The sequence below is a fragment of the Agelaius tricolor genome, unplaced genomic scaffold (genome assembly GCF_023055355.1).
Source record: "Agelaius tricolor isolate 1412-34295 unplaced genomic scaffold, bAgeTri1.0.p SCAF_29, whole genome shotgun sequence".
Taxonomy (NCBI): domain Eukaryota; kingdom Metazoa; phylum Chordata; class Aves; order Passeriformes; family Icteridae; genus Agelaius; species Agelaius tricolor.
This window is the reverse complement of record NW_027269289.1, coordinates 4,367,464-4,388,185: the sequence shown is the minus strand read 5'-3', so window position 1 is coordinate 4,388,185 and position 20,722 is coordinate 4,367,464. Positions and strand designations below refer to the sequence as shown.

Here is a 20,722-nt window from a genome sequence, read left to right as displayed (position 1 = left end):
GGGCACACCTAGACATAGGAAGGTGACACTGTACCAGTGCAGGGCACATCTGGGCACGGTGAGGCGGCACCGCGGTGATGCGGTGACACATCTGGGCACGGGGAGGTAGCACCGAACGGGCGCGGGTCGCGGCGGGTGTCCGTGCGGGGAGGTGACCGTCCGGCGGAGGTGACCGCGCCGCTCCCGGCAGTGCGCATGATACTGCGGCGCAGGGGCCCCGTGCGCGCCAACCCACCTTGAACCGGCCCGGGCCGCGGCGGCGGCCAATCACCGCCCACTCCGCCGGGGCGCGGCCAATGGGCGGCGGGCGGGGGCGGTGCCGAGCCGCTAAAGGGCGCAGGCTAGGCTGCACCGCGCGGCGGAGCGCAGGTGCGGCGCGGCGCGGGGATGGGCGCGGGCATGGGCGCAGCGGCGGGCGGCCGGCCCTGAGCCGCCCCTCCGGCCCCGCCAGCCCCGCCGAGCCCTGCCCGGCCACGGCCAGCCCGGCCCGGCCCCGCCCCGCCCCGGCCGGGCCGCCCGGCGGGCGGAAGATGCTGCGCACCGGGGGCCGGTAGTACTATGATTTGGTATGTGGCCGCTTTGGTAGCAAGTGTGCTCGGCGCCCGCGGGCTGCCCGTCCAAGGTGAGTGCGGCCGCGGGGTGTTTTCCGCCGGGGTGAGCCCGGGAGGGCCGCGCCGGGGTTTGCGGGGCGGCGGCGGGGCCGCCTTTGCGTGTCCTCCCCCCCTTCTCCCGGTGTACCGGATGCGGCGGGGGGGATGCGCATGGACCGGGAGGGATGCGCGCACCGGGGGGGGCATCACGTCCCGGGGAGAGGGTACCGGGAAAGGGCTGGGGAGGAGGGTAGGAGGGGGAACTGCGGCTGCGAAGGGGGTTTGCGGGGTTCGCGTCTTCCCCGCTACCGGTGCGGGGACCGAGCGCTTCCCGCTGCGGCGGGGCGCTGGCGATTCCTTCATCCCCCGCTGCCGGGGGGAGCCGGGAGCGCCCGGCGCATCCTCCCTCCGCAGGCTCTCGGCGGGGCTGGCCGTGACCTCCCCGAGGGCAGCGGCTGCAGCTGGGGAAGTTCGGGAAGCCGCGCTGCCGGTGCGGCGGAGCCTCTGCCCAGGGGCTGGAAATTCCCTTTGGGAGAAGGCGAGCGGGTGCGGGTCCTGGCGGGGAGGGAGCACGGCCGGCTGAGTGTCCCCGTTGATCAGGGATGGGCAAGCTTTTCTCCGCATTCGGATTTTCTTCTCTCATCCTGAGGAAGCGCCTGCGGCAGCTCCGGGGGGTGCGGGCAGCGTTTGCCCTTCCCTGCAAGGGTAGCCCGGCTGGGCAAGGAGAAATGCAGGAGGGATTCGTCGCCTTCCCCTGCAGCGCCCCGGCTGCGGGTTTGGGGGTGACTTTGCTCCCACCCCCCCGCCCAGGAGAGGCTGCCCTCCTTCTCCCCCCACTGCAGGCTGGCTGCTGTGCTGTGGGAAACTGAGGCACAGGGTTGTCCAAGGTCAGGACGGAGACGGCGGCAAGGAATAACCCTGATTTTCCTGCTCTAGCTTCTTTCCCTTCAGCTGCCAGCCCCCTCCCACCCCTCCGAGCCATCCCTGCAGGTACAGGGGAGCTCCCTGCCGCTGGTGCAGCACTGTCCCCCATCTCTGCCGCTGGTTCCTCACGGGGCACACGGTTTTCCCTGCGTCCCGGTGGTCCTTTCCCGGGATGAGACCCTGGAGCCGTGCCCTGGGTGTCACCCACCCTGCCCATGGGGATGCAGTGGCTGCCGGCAGAGCAAGGGATGCCTGGCTGGGAGCCACCACCACTCCCCTCCCCGTGCTGAGGGGGACGCTGCCTCGGGGGGCACGGGTGGGCTGGGAGGGGGCACCTGCCGGGTGCTGCAGCCCCCCCAGTTCACAGCGCTCCCTGAGCCCACTGGGTCACATCTCGTCCCTTGTCCTCCTCGCCTGGCAGGCGGCTCCTGGAGGCAGGGGGGTGTGTATCAGGACAGGGCTGTCCTTTTGGGGGGGGTTCACGATGGGGCTGCCCCATCTGGGGGTACGTAGCCCCTCTCACCGAGCCGTGGCCGGCAGCTGCCAGGCTGAACTGCGTGCTGCAGTGTGGCGAGGCAGTGTTTGCAGCAGCTGCTTGTACAGGGATGCTCCGCCGGGGAGAGGAGCAGAGCAGCGCGTTCGGCACCTGGGAACTTGGAAATACCCTGGAGCCGCGGGGATGGAGCTCCGGAACTGGTGCCGGGGGGGAGTGGGTGCCGGGAAGCCCCGGCACGGGGGTGCTGTGCGTGTGGAGCAGCGTGTACGTGATGAATGAGCGTGCCGTGAGTAATGCGGGGGTGGCTGCCGGGGGAGGGGGTGCTGCGGGCCAGCGCGGCCCCCGCAGGGGCAGGGAGCCCACGGCACTCGCCCCAGCTGCTGCAGCCCTTTGGTCCCAGCACTGGCCCGTCCTCATGGGGAGCTGTCACCCTGCATTGCTTGGGGACAGGAGGAGAGCTGGGGCTCACCGTGTACCGGTGCCCTCGCTGGGGCTTTTCCTCTTGCCATGGCCTTCCTCCCACACCACTTCCTCCTTGCCAGCGGTGCTGGCCCTGGGCAGCCTTCTTGCCTGGCTCTCCAAGGGCTTTCCAGGCGTTAATCGGCTCAGAGAGGGAAGGAGGGTGCGTTATCCCCTCTTATGGCATGGGGGAGGAGAGCCAGGACGTGACCGCGCCAGGAGTGGGTGTCAGAGGAAGGATCCGGCCTCCTGGCATTCCCAGCAGTGCCGTCACACCGAGGGGCTTTTCCTCCCTCTCCCACGAGCGTGACGCTGTGGCAGCACACACACAGTGCCTGGGGATGCTGGTGGATCGGGCAGGAGGGTTTGCAGAGCGAGGATTCGGCTCTGGTGAGGAGGCTCCCTGGGCACCGCGGCAGGCGACGCTCCTGGCGCTGACCTTGGCCGTTGGAGGGGCTCGGGGTGGCAGTGCCAGCCCTCCATCCCCTGCTCGCTCGCCGTGCACAGCTCTTGGGTTTTGCCTCTTTGGCCGTGGAGGAGTCTGGACCGGGAGCCGCTGGATTTGGCACATGTGGCTTTGGCCCCGCTGTCTTCTGGCAAGGGGATGGTTTGGCACCGGGAACAGCCAAGGGCGTTGGCCGGGCTCCCATTTCCATCATTCCCTGGAGGTTTTCTGCTCCTCTGGACCTGTTGGATGGGAGTACACAGGGCAGGGAGGGACGTGAGCAGCTCGATGGATGACTTGGCTTGCCGGCGGGTCTTTGTGGTGATGCTTTGCCGGCTCAGTTGCCTTTTGGCTTGGAAGATGCAGCTTTGCTGGTGATGGGTGAGCCCTGCAAGTTCCTCTCCAGAGCTGTGGGAGGGTGGCACAGCTCCCGTTCACCTCTGGTCCTCTGTCTTGGAGGTCATGCCTTCACATGGATGAGAAGCCCTGCAGATGGGCCAGCAGTGGGTCCAACCCCGTGCCGTGCCGATGGAGGAGTGCTTCCCTCTCCCTTTCCCTGCAGGAGGAATCTCCCAGGCTGGGAGCCCTGAGCGACCAGCTGGCCTTTGGAAAAACAACTCGCTTCCTCCCGCTCCTCCGTGGAGAGGCTGGCGTTGGTGGGAGGGCTGCCTGAGCCAGGAACAGCGTGATTCAGGAGCTGCTGGCGGGCAGCTCGGAGCGCTGCCTGCATCCCAGTTTCCTGCTGGAGGGCTGGGAATGCATCGGGATGGTACCCACTGCTCCACGGGGAGGGTGGTGCCAGCCTGCATGGGGGTATTGGGGTGATGTGGGGCTGGACTGGGGGCACAGCACCCTGGCAGTGCTCTCCAGCTGCCAGAGGTCTCTTCTGGGATGGGTTTGGTGCTCCAGCTCCCACCACAGCTGCTTGTTTGTCCCTGTGGTGCGTGGAGGGAGCTCACAGGGAGTGCACAGGTAGCTGCTGGTCGTTGCTGGGAGATGATGCCTCCCACGAGGCAGCTGCCAACACCGGATGCTCAACGCCGGGCTGGTGGTGATTGGAGGGAGGGGGCACAAGGGACCCCCAGGTAGGAGTAAGGTGACCTCAGGGAAGTAATTTTCTTTCCTGCTCCATCTCCGTGCCTCTCAGAGCACCAAACTGTGCTCCCATGTGCTCACTGAGCTGCTGCCCAGCCAGGCACATTCCCACCTGTGCCATTCCAGGGAGCAAGGACCCACTGTGGGGCTGCTGTGGGGCAGCATCCCATGCCTGCATTCCCCTTGGGATGCCAGGGCAGCTGCCTGCCTGCCTGAGGAGGGGGGTGATAGTCCCACAGGACACCCCTTGTGCCCAGGAATGGGGTTCTGAGTCCCCGTCTCGCTGGGAATGGGGCACCAAGCCACCCCTCAGAGCTGCTAATCCTTCTCCTCCCTGGCCCCGTGTGACCTTGAGGCATGTCACTTGACCTGCGCATCGCCCTCCATCCATCTGGAAAATCGGGTTTAAAACGCAGGAATCGCACTGAAAGCCCAGATGCTGCTTTCCAGCTGGGGGAGGGGGTGAGGGCTGCGCTCCCAGCCCCAGGGCTTCCCCCACGAGGGGACAGGAGGGTGCTTTTGGGGGGCTCTGGATACCCCAAGATAGGGGCTGGGTTTGTAATTGGGGGTGCAACCCCCACTGGGATATTTAGAGGGTACAGAGGTGGGGGACAGGCAAACTCCCAGCACCCCACACCCTGCCAGGGTCCCTGCAGCACGTTGTCCCTGTCCCTCACCCTGGGCTGCAGTCTCCCCTGTCTTCATTTCATGGCGATGGCTGCCTGCTCTCCTTCCCTGCTGGCCTCCATATGCCACGCTGGTGGCCTTGTCCTCAGAGATCCCTGCCATATCCTGCCTCCACCGATGGGAGCGGGATGTGTCAGAGCACATCTCGTCTCTGCTCACCAGGGAGGAGAGGTCCACAGGCTCGGGGCCTTGTGCCTGCTCCCTCAGCTGTCCCCATGGGGGCTCTGGGGTGGGATAGTGCCAGGGGTGTGGGGCAGCACTGGAAATGGATAGTGGTGCCTCTGTTAGCAGGCTGCAAGGTGATGGAGGGTCAGGACAGGATGCCCTCTCTGCCCTAGAGCATTGGTGTCCACTGTGCCAGGAGGGGAAGCTTTCCCAGGTGTTAATTCCTTTGGAAACCTCTCTGAAAGCACCTGCAGGAAGAGTCCTGCTTCAGCAAGCACAGCAGAGATTCTGGATGCCTTCAGCTTCACCGAATCCTGTGGCACCTTCCACCTGTGCCCTTGGGATGGGAGGAACTGCACGCCCAGATCCAGGTGAGGGTCTCCCCCTGCTTGGCATCGCCGTCCTGGGGAGCCCCGCGGTGGCACCGTCTCGGTGGCGGCAGCCTTCCCTCCTCTCCCTTTGGGATGCTGTTCAACTCCACCTCCGCATCTTGTATTCTTGCCTCCTGGCACGCGGCGTGCTTTTATTTTTCCTGGATCTGCCTGGATGACGAAGCCTGTTGATTACTTGTTTTTCTTTACGAGGCATCCCCCAGCTTCACGTGAGCTCCTGCACCGAGGCGGATTTGGGGTTCGCCTCGGTGCTGCCGTTCCCTGATGTTGACCCTGTTTCCAAACCGCAGATTCAGCCTTGAAACCTCTCTGAACTTGGCTGGGAAAATCAAGTGGGTTTAAAAATACCCCGTCTATTTGTGCTCTGTTTCTTCTGGCGTCTGCGGGTTGTTTTCAAGCGTTTCCCTACAAATGTGGGGGTGAGAAAACACTTTGAATCGAGAGCTGCAGTCTCCATTGCTCGCTTTCTTCATGGTCTGGACTTGGAAGGAAAACCTGGTCAGGGTTGGGACCCCGCAGGGTTGGTGGGTTGGGAAGTTGAGGAGACCCCAGGAGGGTTTGTGAGACATCTCCCCATTGCCTTGCTGGCATTCTGGAAGTGGGGACAGGAGGGCACGGGGCCGGTAGCAGGGTGGGTGGCAGCTGGGCAGAGCCGGGGGCCGTTCCCCGCCGTGGCTGCCAGTCGGCCGTGCGCTGGGGAGGTGATGCTCAGCCGTGCGTGCAATTCCCCACCGGCCCCGCGATCAGACACCGGCGCTGTGAGCTGCCGGGGATGACCTATTTTCCTGCGCCCGGGCAGCCCTGGCCAGGCGTGGGTCCGGCGGAGCGGCTGGCTCGTCCCCTCCCCGGGGACGTCACCCACTGCTCTGCCAGGGAGCCAGCCAGGGGATCCTGATGTAGTGTGACTCCCTGGCGCCCGTCCCCAGGGTGTCTGGGTGGCCTCTTGGGCAGCGGGCTTGCTCCAGCTGGGCAAACATTGGCATTCCAGGCTCCAGTTGGTGGAGAGGTGCTGGAAACCAAGATTCCAGCTTGGTAGCCCAGGAGCTGGAGCGCTAGGGCAGGTGGGGAGCTTGGGAAAGGGGTTTGGGTGCTACCGCTTCCATCTTCTCCTGCTGGTGGGGAGAGGATGTCACTTTGAAGGTGATGAAGTGCCGGGGACCTGCTCGCTCTGGCAAGGCGGCTGGGGAAGCGCGTCCTTGGATGCTCTTGAGCAGCATGTGACAGCTCTGTCCCCGATCGGCGCAGCAGGACCATGGACAGGGAGGGGGGCTCATCCAGCCCTGCAGCGCAGCCCCCCTCACCCTCTCGGATGGAGGGGTCAGGACGGGTTCTCACAGCTCAGTGCCGGGGTGGCAGGGGAGGGCTGGTACCGTCCCTGCTGACAGGGTGCGAACGGGAGCTCATCGGCGATGCAGCGCTAACGAGGGATGGAAAGGTGCAAGAGTGTTGTCGAGGCGGTGCAAAGCGTGTGCGGGGGTGTGCGTGCACACCGCACGTGTGTGCTCAGCCGTTCCCCCCGCCCCGCTGGGGTCCGGGCGGATCCGTGGCCCTGCAGGACCCCCGAGCGGGGCCGGGTGCCTGCAGTGGGTGTGCAATGCAGCATCTGCTCCTTGCAGATGCCTCGCAGCTCTGCACCCCCAGCCCGCTGCCACCAGCCAGCCCTCCCAGTTAAAGAGCCACCCGTGCCCGGTTTGCTGGTGGCGCGGCAGCTTGGTGACCATCAGCGGTGACCTTCTGCAGGGACACACCTTGTGCGTGCCGTGTGCGAGCCGCGGCCGGCTCTGCCCGCTGCCCTTCCCGCGGGGACACTCGGCTGGTGGGCCCGTGGGGTGGCACATCACGGGCCTCTCGCCGGTACGCGCTTGTGCCAGAGCCAAAAATAGCCGGTGATGCTCGGTGATGCTCGGCTCCCGCGGCGGGAAGCGGTGATGTCACTCGCCGCCAATCACCGGCGGCCCCGAGGAGCAGCGCGGAGGAGTGGGAACGTGCTTCCCCGAGCATCCCTCCCCGAGCAACCCCCCCGGAACAGCCAGCGGCCGCGTGTGCCAGGAAAACGGGGTCCTTTCCATGATGGGAAGGGCGATGTGGGTCTAAACCTAGTTTTGGGGACCCCCTATTTGGCTTCCTCCCAGCCCTGGGTTTCCCTGTCTCTCCCTCTCTGAACGCCGTGCTGAGGATGCAGCTTTGCTGCTGCTGGCAGAGCGGGATGACGCCAGGCTGCAGCGAGCAGGGCGGCACAGCCGGGGTGGAGCAGCCTCGGAGCTGAGACCAAAGTCCCCTGTAATTAGCCAGCTGGGAGGAGCAGGGTGACAGACCCGACCCGCAGGTCGCAGACGGGTTTCAGGCTTGGGGCTCTCGGGGATGCCCGAGGACATGTGGGCTTGGCTGGGGCATGGTGGCTCCGGGGGCCCAGCCCACCCTGGCAGCGGCGGGAGAGCTGGGTCCGAGGGCTGGCACAGCAGAGCTGTGCCCAGGGGTCTGTGCATGCTCAGTCCTCCCCGCTGGAGGATGCAGGGGCACAAGCTAAAAGCAGCCTTTTCCCTGCCACAAGGATATAGGGTAGCCCGGATGGTGCTGCTCTGTGGGGAGCAGTGCTAGGCATGCTCCGTGCTCTTCTACTGAGAGCAGGGGTCCCCAAAACCCCTGTGTGGTCGCTGGGCATCACCTTTGCCCTGGTGCAGAGGTTGGGAAGCTGTCCTGGAACATTGGGGTGCTGATGGCCACTGTCCTGATTCCTGTGGTAGCTCAGGGGTGGCCTTGGAGCTGAGTGTAAGGGCTTGGGACCCTCTGTTGGTTTTGGGGCAAGGGTGAGCCATGAGCTGCCCTTGCTGGAGACAAGGGGCTGGGTATGGGCATCCTGGTTCAATGCTGGGCACAGCAGTGGGATCAGCCACAGATTCTTCCTTTGCCCCCTCGCAGGTGCCCTCGGCTCGAGGGAGGAGCCCGAGTTTGTGACCGCTCGCGCTGGCGAGAGCGTGATCCTGGGATGCGACGTGATCCACCCGCTGACGGGACAGCCCCCTCCCTATGTCGTGGAGTGGTTTAAGTTCGGCGTCCCCATCCCCATCTTCATCAAGTTTGGGTTTTACCCTCCCCATGTGGACCCAGAGTATGCCGGTGAGTCCCGGGGGCGCACGGGGACGAGGGGAGGGTGCCGGGTCCCGGCTGCAGCCCGGCCTGGGCCATGCAGCTCCGCTCCATCCGTTCTCTGTCACAAACCACGCGGGCTCTGCCTCTCGTTGCTCGCTTTCCACCCAGTTGGTTTTAATTAAGCAGCAGCGTTAGGAAGCCAGCTGGGCTGCGTGGGACGGGAGCAAGCGAGGCAGAGAAACCCAGGGTGATGCGTGGTGGCGGTGGCTGCTGCTGCTGCTGCTGCTGCACCCCAGAGCAGCTGTGAGCCCAGGGAGGGGTGCTGGGGGGACACTGGGGATGGAGCCAGGGCCACGTGCTGGGCGGAGGTGACAGGTTGGAGCTGCAGAACTCATGTGGCTGCTTGCCAATGTGCTGCCTGTGACACGTGGCCGGTGTCCTCTGGTGGGATCTGTGAGCTGGAAACCAGCCCTGAGAAGGTTGGTGTGGCAGGACAGACACATTGTGGTAGCTCCTTCCCTGTCCTGGGAATCTTCCCTGGGTCTTAGGGGACTCTCTGCCCAAATTGGTCTCTAAGAAATGAAGCAGCAGGGAAGATGCACCAGCTGAGCCCTGCCAAACTCAGCTCAGCAATGAGCGATCCCACAGCCCGGTGGCCACTGCACCAGGGTGGAGCTTTAGGCTGCTCTGCTCCTGACCCAGTTTTTGGGGCTGTGCACAGGGTCAGCTCAGGGCTGCCCTGCTTTCTGGGAGTCTCCCAGGCGGGGCAGAGCTCTGGGGCACGCCCCTGTGCCGGCTGTGCCACCGCCAGCCCCCGGCTGGGAGCAGAAGGCCGGTGTCGCTGCAGGCAGACATTGCTCCAGGCACCTTGCCTGGCCCTGGCAGCTTGGCTCTGCTGTCCCCAGATGGGCGAGTGTGTCACTGGCCTGGCACCACTGACCTGGCGCCACCGGCTGGAACCACACTGTGGGGACCAGCCAGCCCCACACCGGGACAGTGCCCACACAGGGATGGGGTGTCCCCTGTGGTGATGTTCTGGGGGGCTGCTCTGGGGCCAGGATGGGGGTGTCCCCTGCAATGGTGCTCTGGGGGCTGCTCTGGTGTGGGGATAGGATGTCCCCTGTGGCCGTGCTCTGGGGGCTGCACCAGTTTGGGATGGGGTTTCCCCTGCAGTGATGCCCTGCAAGCTGCACCAGTTTGGGATGGTTTGTTCCCCACAGTGATGTTCTGGGAGCTGCTCCAGTTTGGGATAGGGTTTCCCTTGCAGTGATGCTCTGGGGGCTGCAGCAGTTTGGGATGGGGTTTTCCTTGCAGTGATACCCTGCAAGCTGCAGCAGTTTGGGATGGGGTGTCCCCTGCAGTGATGCTCTGGGGGCTGCTCTGGTGTTGGGGACACGGTGCCAACGCTGTGCTCTCCCACAGGCCGGGCCAGCCTGCACGACAAAGCCTCCCTGCGCATTGAGCAGGTGCGCTCTGAGGACCAGGGCTGGTACGAGTGCAAAGTGCTCATGCTGGACCAGCAGTACGACACCTTCCACAACGGCAGCTGGGTCCACCTCACGGTCAATGGTGAGCGGGGCGGGGGCTGCGGCATCCCTGCGGTGCCAAAATGGGATTTCTGGGGGATGCTGGGCCTCAATGGCATCTTCTGTGCCTGGCAGACACGCCAGCCTGAAGCCATCCAGGCTGGCTGATCCGGCCAGGGTGTGACTTCAAAAGGGACAAAGCTTTATTAGGGATTCCTCAGTTTAATTACACAGAGCTTGTTTAAAGGAGAGACATCAAGAACCGGGGCTGGGAATGAATCTCCTCTCAACAAACAGATCAGAAAATCAAATCTTTGTTTTCTTGAAATTCAGATTTACTCAAATTACTTTTTCATTTTATTAAGGCTGTATATTAAACTAATTAACAAATTGTCATTCTCTGCATCAGGAGAGAGATCTTTATTTTTAGCCCAGCAGCAGGGCTGTGCCTCTCCTGCTGCAGTGGGGTGGCTGGAGAGATGTGGCCACTGGCAGCTCCTCGCTGGTCTTGCCTTGACCTTGTGCAATTAATTTAACCTTTGGGGGGATAGCTGTGCTGTGGCACAGAGCAGAGCCACCTAATTGAGCCCAATTAGTGAGCAGGAGCTTTGCAAGCGGGGCTGTGCAGGCCACCAGCCCCATCCCTGCCTGCTGCCCTGCCTGCTGCTTCCTGCTTTCCCCCAACCTGCTAATGAGCTCCGAGGGCTTGGGAAGGAGGGCAAGAGGAGGAGGAAGGAGGAGGATGGTGGTGCCTGGCTCACCTCTGCCACGTGCACGGATCCTGCAAACTGCCTGGAAAATGGCCCCAGATGCCCTGTCCCTCCCCTTGGCAAAATGGGCCAGTTTTGGGGCTTTATGCAGCACGGGGCGTGCAGGGGCTTAATAACAATATAATAACCATAATCCTCCCAGCCCGAGGAATTGCTTTCAGGGTGAGGGCTGTGGCTTTCCCCCAGCGCATTACAATGCTTAATTTTCTTAGGGGGAAAATAAAAATCATTTGGGGAGAAACAAAATATAATTCCTTTTCTTTTTTTTTTTTTTTTCTCCCAAGCAGATTAAATTGCCAACCTGTCTTCTTCTAAAGTGGGCTTTAACAACCGCGGGTAATTAGGGGCGGGCTGTAATCCTGCCAGCCTCTTTCATCAGGAAGGAGCCTTTCGATCTGCACTGCGGTGTTTTCCCATGTTTTGACAATAGCGAGTTAATGTGCAGCGGGGTGGGGGGAGGAGAGGGGACAGGGTGCGACGTGTCACCTCTTGGTCGCTGTCCCCAGGGACACCCCTGTCCGTGCAGCCTTTGTGGCGGTCGCAGCCCTGCCGTGGGGATGTGCAGGGCATCCCCTGTGTGCAGGCAGCAGCGTCCCCTCTGTCCCCGTGTGCCCCCAGCCCCGGAGAGGCCACGGGTGACCCGGTGGTGTGGTGTGTCCCCAGCTCCCCCCACGTTCACGGAGACCCCGCCGCAGTACGTAGAGGCGAAGGAGGGCAGCAGCGTCACCCTGACCTGCATGGCGTTCGGGAACCCCAAGCCCATCGTCACCTGGCTCCGAGAGGGAGACCTTTTGGGTGCCAATGGCAAGTACCAGGTAGGTGGGGGTGGGCTGCCGTGGGGGCTCCTGGGCTGGCAGCTGGCAGGGACAGTATTGACGGGACCACGGTGGCGGCGGCTCCGCTGAGCCTGGAGCCAGCCGTGCTTTCTCAGCACTTCTCCTTGGTGAGATGCCCATTTTCCCCCACCCCATCCCTGCTGAGCAGCAGCCTGTAACGCTGCCAGCCCTTGGGTGCAGGCTGGAGACCCTCCGAGCTCTTGGGGCAGCCCTGCTCCTGCACCTGACCTGCTCCCTGCAGACCCAGCCCAGGGGTAGTGTCCCCCCTGGCAGGGCTGGGGCAGGGCAGGATTGAGCAGCGAGGATTTCCCCTCCTCCCCTCCCCTTCAGGACCCTTTTTGCATCCCAGAGGCTCCCAGGCAGAGATTCCCCCCTGAGCTGTAATTGGTAAATCAGGCATTGGAATCAGCACAGGCACTAATGAGAGTAATTAGGAATCATTTGTTACTAATTGAAATAGAAGGATGAGGCAGAATGAGGTGGGGGGGGAAGCCTGGCTGGGAGGCCTCCCCTGTGCATGGGGGTGCTGCTACCCCAAAGGTGACAGTCCCTTGTCCATCCTTCTGCTGTATCCCCAGGGGAATCCATCCACTCCTCTTCCAGCTGAGAGGTGGCCCCACAGGGAGGACAGTGGCCAGGCTGGGGTCTCCCCTCATCCCCCAGCAATGGAGCAGGTCCTTGAGGGGGCAGGGAAGGCTCCTTGTGCAGCTCCAATGGTGCCGGGGTGCTTGGCAGGAGCGATTTGGAGCCTGCTGCCTGCCAGTCACTTCAGGGAGACGAATGTGCTGGGATGGTTATTTATTTATTTCATGATTTTTTTTTTCCCTTCCCCTTGGCGTCGAGCAGCAAGGCGTGTGTTGGTTTATTAATATCCCACGTCTTGCAGAGCGGGGAAACCCGTCTCGCATCCGGCCCCGAGAGCGCCGGCAGCTCTGCCGTGGGAAGCAGGGAGAGCCTCCCCCATCCCCCTGGGGGTCCCTGCCCACGCTCCAGGGTCTTCCCTTGTTGCCAGGTGAGCGACGGGAGCCTCACGGTGCTCTCGGTCAGCCGGGAGGACAGAGGTGCCTACACCTGCCGGGCCTACAGCATCCAGGGCGAGGCTGTGCACACCACGCGCCTGCTCGTCCAAGGTGAGACCTTCCAGCTCCTCTGCATCCCCTGGGAAGCCAGGATGGGGGCATTCCACAGGTCCATGGTGTCACCTTGGGGCGACCCCCCAGGCCTCTGTGCCTGGCTGCCCCTGGCTCTGCATCCGGTTTGTAGGATGGAGGAATCTGCTTAATTGGGACGCGGTGGTGGCCGTGCTGATGAGAAGCCAGGCCCTGATGGCAGCTCGGTTTTGTTTGGGAAGCGGGGAAAAGATTGAGGCTGTCATGAAGCGCCTCGTCAGACAGCGGTGATGCATGACAGGCCTCCTGCTCCTTGCTCCCTCTCTTATTAAATAAATCTTTAATTAGGTCAGCAGCTACCGGCAGAGAGAGGAGTGCGGGGTGTCCTCTGCTCTGCTTTTGTGGCAGTGGTGAGCTGCTGGCTCCTGGCAGTCTGTTCCCCCTGGATTTTTCCTGTGGGTGATACTATCCTCCAGAAGTGCTGGGGATGAAGGGAGGTGTGTCCTTGTGTGCCCTGGGAGAAGCACCATGGGCGTCGATCCTCTCCTCAAAGCTGCAAAGATTAGGAAAGCACTGGGAATAACAGGGTCACTGGTCAGCCCAGAGATTAGGGAAAGGGCTGGGAATAACAGGGTCACTGTGGTTCTCAGTCAGCCCAGAGATTAGGGAAAAGGTTGGGAATAACAGGGTCACTGTGGTTCTCAGAGGATTGGGGCCAGCCCTGCCCCAGAGCCCTCCAGCAGCTCCCAGCCAAAATGCTGTGATGGAGCTGAACCTGAGCAACCTTTGTGGGGACACCTGTAGTGGTGGGAGTGACACCTTCCTCTTCCCCCCTCCAGGACCTCCCTTTATCGTTTCCCCTCCGGAGAACATCACAGTCAACATCTCCCAGGATGCTCTGTTCACCTGCCAGGCCGAGGCGTATCCCGGGAACCTCACCTACCTGTGGTACTGGGAGGAGGAGAACGTCTACTTCAAGAAGTGAGTTTATAGCTGGTGGGGCAGCGTGTTCTCCTCCTCCTGCTGCTCCTGGCTTGTGCTGGGAGCTGGGATTGTGCTGGGCTTTGCCTCTGGCTCCCCTCGTGATCCTCCTCTCCTCTTCTCCTGCAGTGACTTGAAGCTGAGGGTGCGGATCCTGATCGATGGGACGCTGATTATTTTCCGTGTCAAACCAGAGGATGCTGGAAAATACACCTGTATCCCCAGCAACAGCCTGGGCCGCTCGCCATCAGCCTCTGCCTACCTGACAGTGCAGTGTGAGTGTGGGGATGGGGCTGGCATTGATAACACCTGGCTCCCAGGCAGCCCCAGAGGCTCTCTTGTCCTGGTGTGACTCTGGGAGAGTCAGGCTGATGTGACAGCAGCCTTTGGATGAACACGGAATCATCCTCAGCAAAAAAGCTTAAGAGCATCCCTCGTGGGCGTGGGAGACAAGAAAGCAAATGGTCTGAGCAGCCTGAGTGACACTGCTCAGCTGGGACCGGCGTCCACCTTGGCTACAAGTGTTTTTTAATTAGGTGAGCGTGACTGTGTTCACAGGGGTCTTAGGTTGAGGGAAGAGACGAGGATTTGACTCCATGTTTCAGAAGGTTTGATTTATTATTTTGTTATATATATTGCATTAAAACTATACTAAAAGAATAGAAGAAAGGATTTCCTCAGAAGGCTGGCTAAGAATAGAAAAAGAAGGAATGATACCAAAGGTTTGTGGCTCGGACTCTCTGTCCGAGCCAGCTGGGCTGTGATTGGCCATTAATTAGAAACAACTAACATGGGCTAATCAAAGATCTACTTGTTGCATTCTACAGCAGCAGATAGTCAATGTTTGCATTTTGTTCCTGAGGCCTCTCAGCTTCTCAGGAGGAAAAATCCTAAAGAAAGGATTTTTCATAAAAGATGTCTGTAACAGGTGAGCATCATCCCATGGCGGCTGCCTCACCGTCCTCACCCTGCTGGGGTGCGGTGAGGGCTCTCAGTGCCGAGGTGTGGTTTTTTTGGTGTTCATTTTGGGGGTTATTCCTGTGTTGTGGCCGTTCTGCGAGCTCGGTGTGTCACATTCCTGGGGCGGTAAGCGATCTAAACAAGCGCAGGAGAAAGGGCTGCAGCAGGAGCGGCGCCTCCCACGCTCGCTCGCTCGTTCTGCAGGAATCCCCGGGCGGTAATGGGTAGTGTGCCACCGGCATCCTGTGGCATTCCCCTGTAATGGCCTCAATTGCCGCCGCTCCAATTGCAATATTGCTCTGCTCCGAAAGACTTCGGTGTTTTCATTTCATAATGAAAGACAGGCCTGAGCGAAGCGGGCTCTCAGCGTGGGTTTTCCAAGGCTGCCTTAGAGCTGCTGCTGCCTTTAGACCTGGTGCTGGTTAGTGGGGAGCCCAAGAGCCGGGCTGGCAGGTCCCTGTGGGGACGGATGAAGGGGCAGAGTGGGCAGGGGGATGGTGTGAGTAGTGCTGTGCCCAGGCACAGGCCTGATTTGGGGCTTGGATGTTCCCAGCTGGGTGGCTCTTGGGAAAGCCTGTGGCCTCAGGCCATTAAATCTGCCCTGCCTCTAATCCAGGGCCGCTTGTCAGGGCTGATAGCTGTTAAAAATAGCTCTAATGGCAGGGAGAACAGGCTCGGACAATCTGCTGCTCAGCCAGGCTTCAGCGCAGGGAAGGGTGCTCGGTTTTTGGTGCCACAAACCCTTTTCCTCCTGAGCAAACCTTGTCCACACCGGGGTGATACCTCTGGAGGGAGCTTCCCATCCTCTGAAAGCAGATGGGGACACAGCTCTGGGTCATTAGTGGGCTGGGCTGGCCCCTGGCCAGTGACCTAGTAGTGAAAGGCTCGATCCCATTACCCTCTCCCGCACTGCTGGAGTCCTTGATTACATTTCCTAAGAGGTGGAGTTAAGCAGAGGGGGGTAAAGCTGCTCCATATGTGGCACTGGGCAATCTGGGTTATGGTGCCACTGCCGGGGGCGAGCAGTTTTGGGGATTGGTTGGGGTGACCTGCTGGGAGCAGAGCCCCCAAACTCTGCTGGTTTTGCCCCAAGAAAGCAATAATCTTCCATCTTCCACATCTTCCATGCCTTCCTGTTAAGCACCTTAATGTTTACCCTCCCAATTTGCATCAGCAGTGCAGGGATGCTGCACCCCAAAACTCCCACATTTATCCCTTAATGCAGCATAAGCCCCATCAGGATTTTCCCATAACCTCGTGCTGCCGGTGTCTAGACGAGATTGTAGAAATACTCACTCTTCTTATTAAAAATAACATTTTTTTAAAAAGCTTCTTATTAAAGAAAGTCTAGATTCTCTTCAACCCACTCGCACTTAATTAAAAAGCTCTTAGAAGTGCTGTTAATGACACATTCTAGACTGGAGGATTGCGAGACACCTCTCTGCGTGGGTGGTGCAGTGTGGAGGGGGGGTTAGATATGTATTTTAAGGTTTTTGCATCTTGGAAAGGGTGAGGTGGCTGCTGTTCAACATGACCCAGCCTCAGTGAGGCATGAGTATAAGCAGATACGGGAGGTAAAGGACTTGTGGCAGCCTGGACACAGATCCCTTTTCCTATCTGTGTGTGTTTTAAGGCTTGGCAGTTGAAATAGGTTTGATTGCTTATATGTAAAACCAGGCTATGCTGTGTGTTCGTCACACCTGGCACATGTTGTGCTGTAATGGAGCAGCAGGATGCAAGTTGGTGTGGAATTGGGAGCAGGCATATCTCCCATTTCTTCTTAAATGCAATCTTAATGAGCCCCAGGTAGGAACACCCCGGACATGAGCAAAGCCTCCCAGAAATACCAGGTATTCCAGAGGATTTGTGTGTAGCAAGCCTGGCTTAACAACCTATGGGAGCCAGGGTGGTGCTGGGTTTGGAATTCATTACAAAAGTGAGGCAGATCCTCTGAAGCCAGGCTGGGAGGAGAGAAGGGCTCTCTCCCCGTGCTGATGTGGTGCTGCTGCCCTCCCAGATCCTGCCCGTGTGGTGAACATGCCCCCCATCATCTACGTTCCCATCGGGATCCACGGGTACATCCGCTGCCCCGTGGAGGCAGAGCCACCGGTCACGCTGGTCAAGTGGAACAAGGACGGGCGTCCCCTGCGAATCGAGAAGGTACCAGAGCCCCCAGGGAGCAGGGGACAGGGGGGCACAGAGGGCTCGGACCCTCATGTCCTCAGCAAACACCAGTGAGCACCGCCAGGCACCCTGTGGGTCCCTTTCTGTCGGGAGAGAAGAATCTCGTGGGTGGGATGACACTGCTTTTCCTTATCAGCTGTGGGCAGAGTTAATTCCAGTATTCCAGTTCTTGTATGGAGCCCACAGTGCCTGTGGACATTCTGTGTCTCCCACACCTGATGCCTTCTTCCCCCTAAAGTCACCTCCCGATGGCCCTGCTTTATTTTTCCAATGGCAACTGGTGGTTAAAAGACCCTTTTAACAAATCTACATCTTCCCCTAATCATGGTTTGATAGTCTGAGCAAGGATATTAGCCATTAAATATTTAAAGAAAACGCTCAATATTTTAAAGTTTTTGCTTAAATATTAACGATTTGAAGTTTTAATTCCATTTAAAGTTGTTGCTGCTGTGGCCTCCTGGTCCTTGGTGCCCTCAGCTCTCCAGGTAGAGATGTCTTGCTGACTCCAGAACAAGTCTTATTTAGTGTTAGATTCTGATCCTAAATCTTTTGGGCTACATGAAGGTGCCTGGCTGTGCTTGGACAGGCTCATGTTGCCCAAGTTTCCTCTCTCTACTGTTGAGGAGATGCTTTGGATGTTGGGAGTGGGATTGGGCATCTCCAGGAGATGTGACAGCACCCTGGGCATGGGTGGGGGCTTGGCTGAGGGGGAAATAAGGAGCTGTGGTGGGTGTTGGCTAAGTGATCTCCCTGGCTCTCCCTGCTGCAGTATTCTGGCTGGAACCTGCTGGAAGACGGCTCGATCCGGATCGAGGAGGCCACTGAAGATGCTCTCGGCACTTACACCTGTGTGCCTTATAACGCCCTGGGTACGATGGGCCAGTCTCCCCCTGCCCGACTGGTACTGAAGGTAATCCTCTGCCAAAATCCCCTGGGTTTGCTGGGAGCAGTGTCCTCCTGTGCCAGGAGCAGCTCCTGGGGCTGTGTGGGGAAGAGCAGAGGCTCCAGGGTGAGGGAGTGTCTGTGCTGTGGTTGGAGATGTGCTTCCCACCGGCCCAGGCAAACCCCCAGGGCACCCTGTCTGGTGTAGCTGGAAATATCCTGCTGGAGCAGCAGTGCGGGTTTTGACACTGGACTGGGGTAGTTTGAGGAAACATCTCCCTGGAATGTCCCCTTTGCCAACAAAACACTTAGCCCTGCTGGCCCGGGCTTGGGTTCAGGAGGATTTTCATAAATGGATGATTTGAGCTCCACGTGCTCCGGCTGCGTGCGGCGCCTGGGGCGCGCTGAGCTCCCAGTGCAGTTCCTGGTGCAGCTGGGGTGGGAGCTGCTGCCTCTTCCCTCCCTGAACACAGAGTCCTGTGCCTGGGAGGGAGCTGTGGTGATTCATGGAGTCTCGGCGAGGTTCAGATGATAACGCTTTGTGTACCAGACACGCGCATCCGCCGGGGCGGCTGCCGGGGCGAGGAAACCAGGTTGATGGCTGATGTGATGTGGGTGGGTTTCTTCCTGTTTCCAGGAGGTAAAAAGCAAGATGCTGCTCAGCCTGGAGAAGTTGCGTGGAGGTGTCAAAGCAGGCTTCCTGCAAAGAGGGCACCTGCAAGGAAGCTGGAGAGGGATTCTTTGTCAGGAACTGTAGAGATGGGACATGGGGTAATGGGGTCAAACTTAAAGAGGCAAAATTTAGGTTAGATATTAGGAGAAAGCTTTTCTGTGTAAGGGTGAGGAGGCCCTGACACAGGTTGCCCAGAGAAGCTATGGCTGCCCTATCCCTGGAAGTGTCCAAGGCCAGTAGGAGCAATCTGTGACAGTGCAATGTGTCCCTGCCCATGGCAGAGAGTGGAATGGGATGAGCCTTAAGGTACTTACCAACCCAAACCATTCTGGGATTCCATGATTCTGTGTATCACCGTGGTGGCTCTTTGGACAGAATCTTCCTCCAGGTGTAATTTGAGCCATTGAGGCTCCTTAGCGCACATTCTCCGCACAATTTTCCTTGCAATGCCTCAAGCTTACCCAGAATGGGGATTGGGTTGGTCTGGAAAAGGCTTGGTTTTGGTGATGGGAGTTTGGGCAGGCTGACACTCGTTGTTTTTCCCTTGTTTGGCTGCAGGACCCCCCCTATTTCACGGTGCTACCAGGCTGGGAGTACAGACAGGAGGCAGGGAGGGAGCTGTTGATTCCTTGCGCTGCTGCCGGAGACCCCTTTCCCATCATCGCCTGGAGAAAGGTACCCGGCCTGCCAGACAAATCTGCAGTGCCTTTGGCTTTTGGTGAATATTGCAGACAGAGAAGCCACACTCTGTCCCGGTAAGAACAAACTGCAGGTACAGCTGCTTCGCTTTGGGCTGAGCCACTGCCGTCCTGTCCCGCAGGTGGGTGGGGGAAGCCCGGCTTGTGGCCGCCCAGTAATCCCGGGAAACCGACACGGCAGCATCCGCAAAGCTGAAACACTGCCCCCGCCCCGGCCCCTCCTCTGCCTCGCCAGCACTGCCCACAGGACGCCCTCCTCCTTGCCTGGCTCCCAGGTGTCACCAGCGGGACGTGGCAGTGGTGGCAGTGCCGTTGTCGCAGCACACACCTCCTGTGGAGGGAGGAGATGTGTCACCGCAGCACATCCAGGGGTCTGGACCAGTCAGCAGCTGCTTTACTGCCCTGTGACTTCAAAGAGCCTGGGAAGAAGCTGTTTTTATGATCCTGAACTGGATATAAAGACTTCAAGATGTCCCTTGTCATAGAGCAGGGTGTGGCAGCACAGCCTGGGAGCAGCGAGGGCTTTCCAGTCCTCCTGCAGCCTTTCCCTTGCTTCCCACCTTTACTGCTCCCATAGGAAAGCCACTGTACAGGAGACCTCCTGGGCTCTTTGTTGTGCTGTCAGGAGCTTCCCTCCAAGCCTTCCATGCCCTTCTTAGGGCTCTTGAGAGTGATCTGGGTCCCTCTGTCACCCAGCGGGACCATCCCCAATCTTTGTGTCTTGAGCTGCTGCACCTCTGGGTCCCTTTTAGCAGCACAAGGAGGACCATGACTTGTACACATTGCAAGTGACCTGCCTAAATCTTGTTGGCTGTTTAGTCTTTTTCTCCATCTTGTTTTTCTTTCCATGCCCTCACCAGTCTCAGCCAGGTTTCTTTCCAATCCCACTTGTGCCTTCTGGTGGTCCTCCTCCTTTTGTGGCTCTGGACTTATCTCCTCCAACTCCAGTTAGGGCTGGCTTGGCCTGGGCTCAGTTTGCCAGTGGCAGAAACCAAATTCCTCCCTCCCCATCAGCCCACCAGTGCTGACCAGCCTCTTGAAGTACTCCTTGCCTTGCACTGTAACCCAGCGTGTCCATGGGCTCCTCTGCTTCTCCTTCTTTGCATCAACCTGTGGGTCCTGGTGAACAGCAGAGTCCCCCACATGAAGAACAGCTGAAGAAGACTCAGGACAATGTGGAATTTGCACAACTTTGGCTGATGGGCATAGATGAGTTGTTACGAGATCCATCTTTCCGCTCGGCTTGAGAGATTCCAGGCACCTCCACGCACGCCATCCTCCCACATCCCCACGGGACCCTTGCTGCCCAGACTCTGATGCGAAGGGTCCTGCCTCTCATCTGCTGCTAACTGAGGCTGAGGGGCAGTTTGGGCATCTCCTGGGGCAGCCTGTGCCTTCCCCATCCCGGGAGGGGGTTTGCTGGGATATCCAGTGCCCGTTCTTGCAGCAGTTTCAGCTTTGGATGCCGGAGGTTGAGCCCTGGCGCGGGGCTCGCTGTCCGTGCGAGTGCCGTGGGGTTTCCCGCTGGTGTGTGAGCGCTGCCAGCAGCCTCCTGACGCATGCCTCTCGCGTTGCCCCCCAGGTCCTCTCGGAAACGGGGGAACCGTCTGCCTTGCCACGACCGGAGAGCCCGGATCCCCTGCCGGTGGCCGGCGGTGTCCCCTGGGCCGCGCAGGTAGCTTAGTGACCCCGCCGCCGCCTCGCCCTGCCCCACCGCCCGCTGCTGAGTCCTGTTCTTTCTCTCTTTGCCTGGCTCCCCC

The 20,722-nt window shown here is 60.1% G+C and overlaps 1 protein-coding gene across 13 annotated transcripts in view; it reads left to right on the top strand.

Annotated features, from left to right (window-relative positions):
- Window positions 1-364: 364 nt before the first annotated feature.
- IGSF9B (immunoglobulin superfamily member 9B) overlaps window positions 365-20,722 on the top strand; it is a 44,904-nt gene continuing 24,546 nt past the window's right edge. For 8 of the 13 annotated variants that reach the window (XM_071449600.1, XM_071449598.1, XM_071449596.1 and 5 more), the window contains exons 1-11: window positions 2,640-2,859; window positions 8,173-8,370; window positions 9,766-9,912; window positions 11,303-11,454; window positions 12,488-12,605; window positions 13,424-13,565; window positions 13,695-13,840; window positions 16,543-16,685; window positions 17,479-17,619; window positions 18,823-18,939; window positions 20,545-20,637. In XM_071449600.1, the coding sequence (XP_071305701.1) occupies window positions 2,655-2,859; window positions 8,173-8,370; window positions 9,766-9,912; window positions 11,303-11,454; window positions 12,488-12,605; window positions 13,424-13,565; window positions 13,695-13,840; window positions 16,543-16,685; window positions 17,479-17,619; window positions 18,823-18,939; window positions 20,545-20,637 (1,602 nt within the window). In that variant the 5' untranslated portion in view covers window positions 2,640-2,654. Of the gene's footprint in view, window positions 623-2,639; window positions 2,860-4,946; window positions 5,233-8,172; window positions 8,371-9,765; window positions 9,913-11,302; window positions 11,455-12,487; window positions 12,606-13,423; window positions 13,566-13,694; window positions 13,841-16,542; window positions 16,686-17,478; window positions 17,620-18,822; window positions 18,940-20,544; window positions 20,638-20,722 lie in introns of those variants that run through there. The other 5 variants (XM_071449608.1, XM_071449607.1, XM_071449606.1 and 2 more) reach the window with 4 other exon arrangements.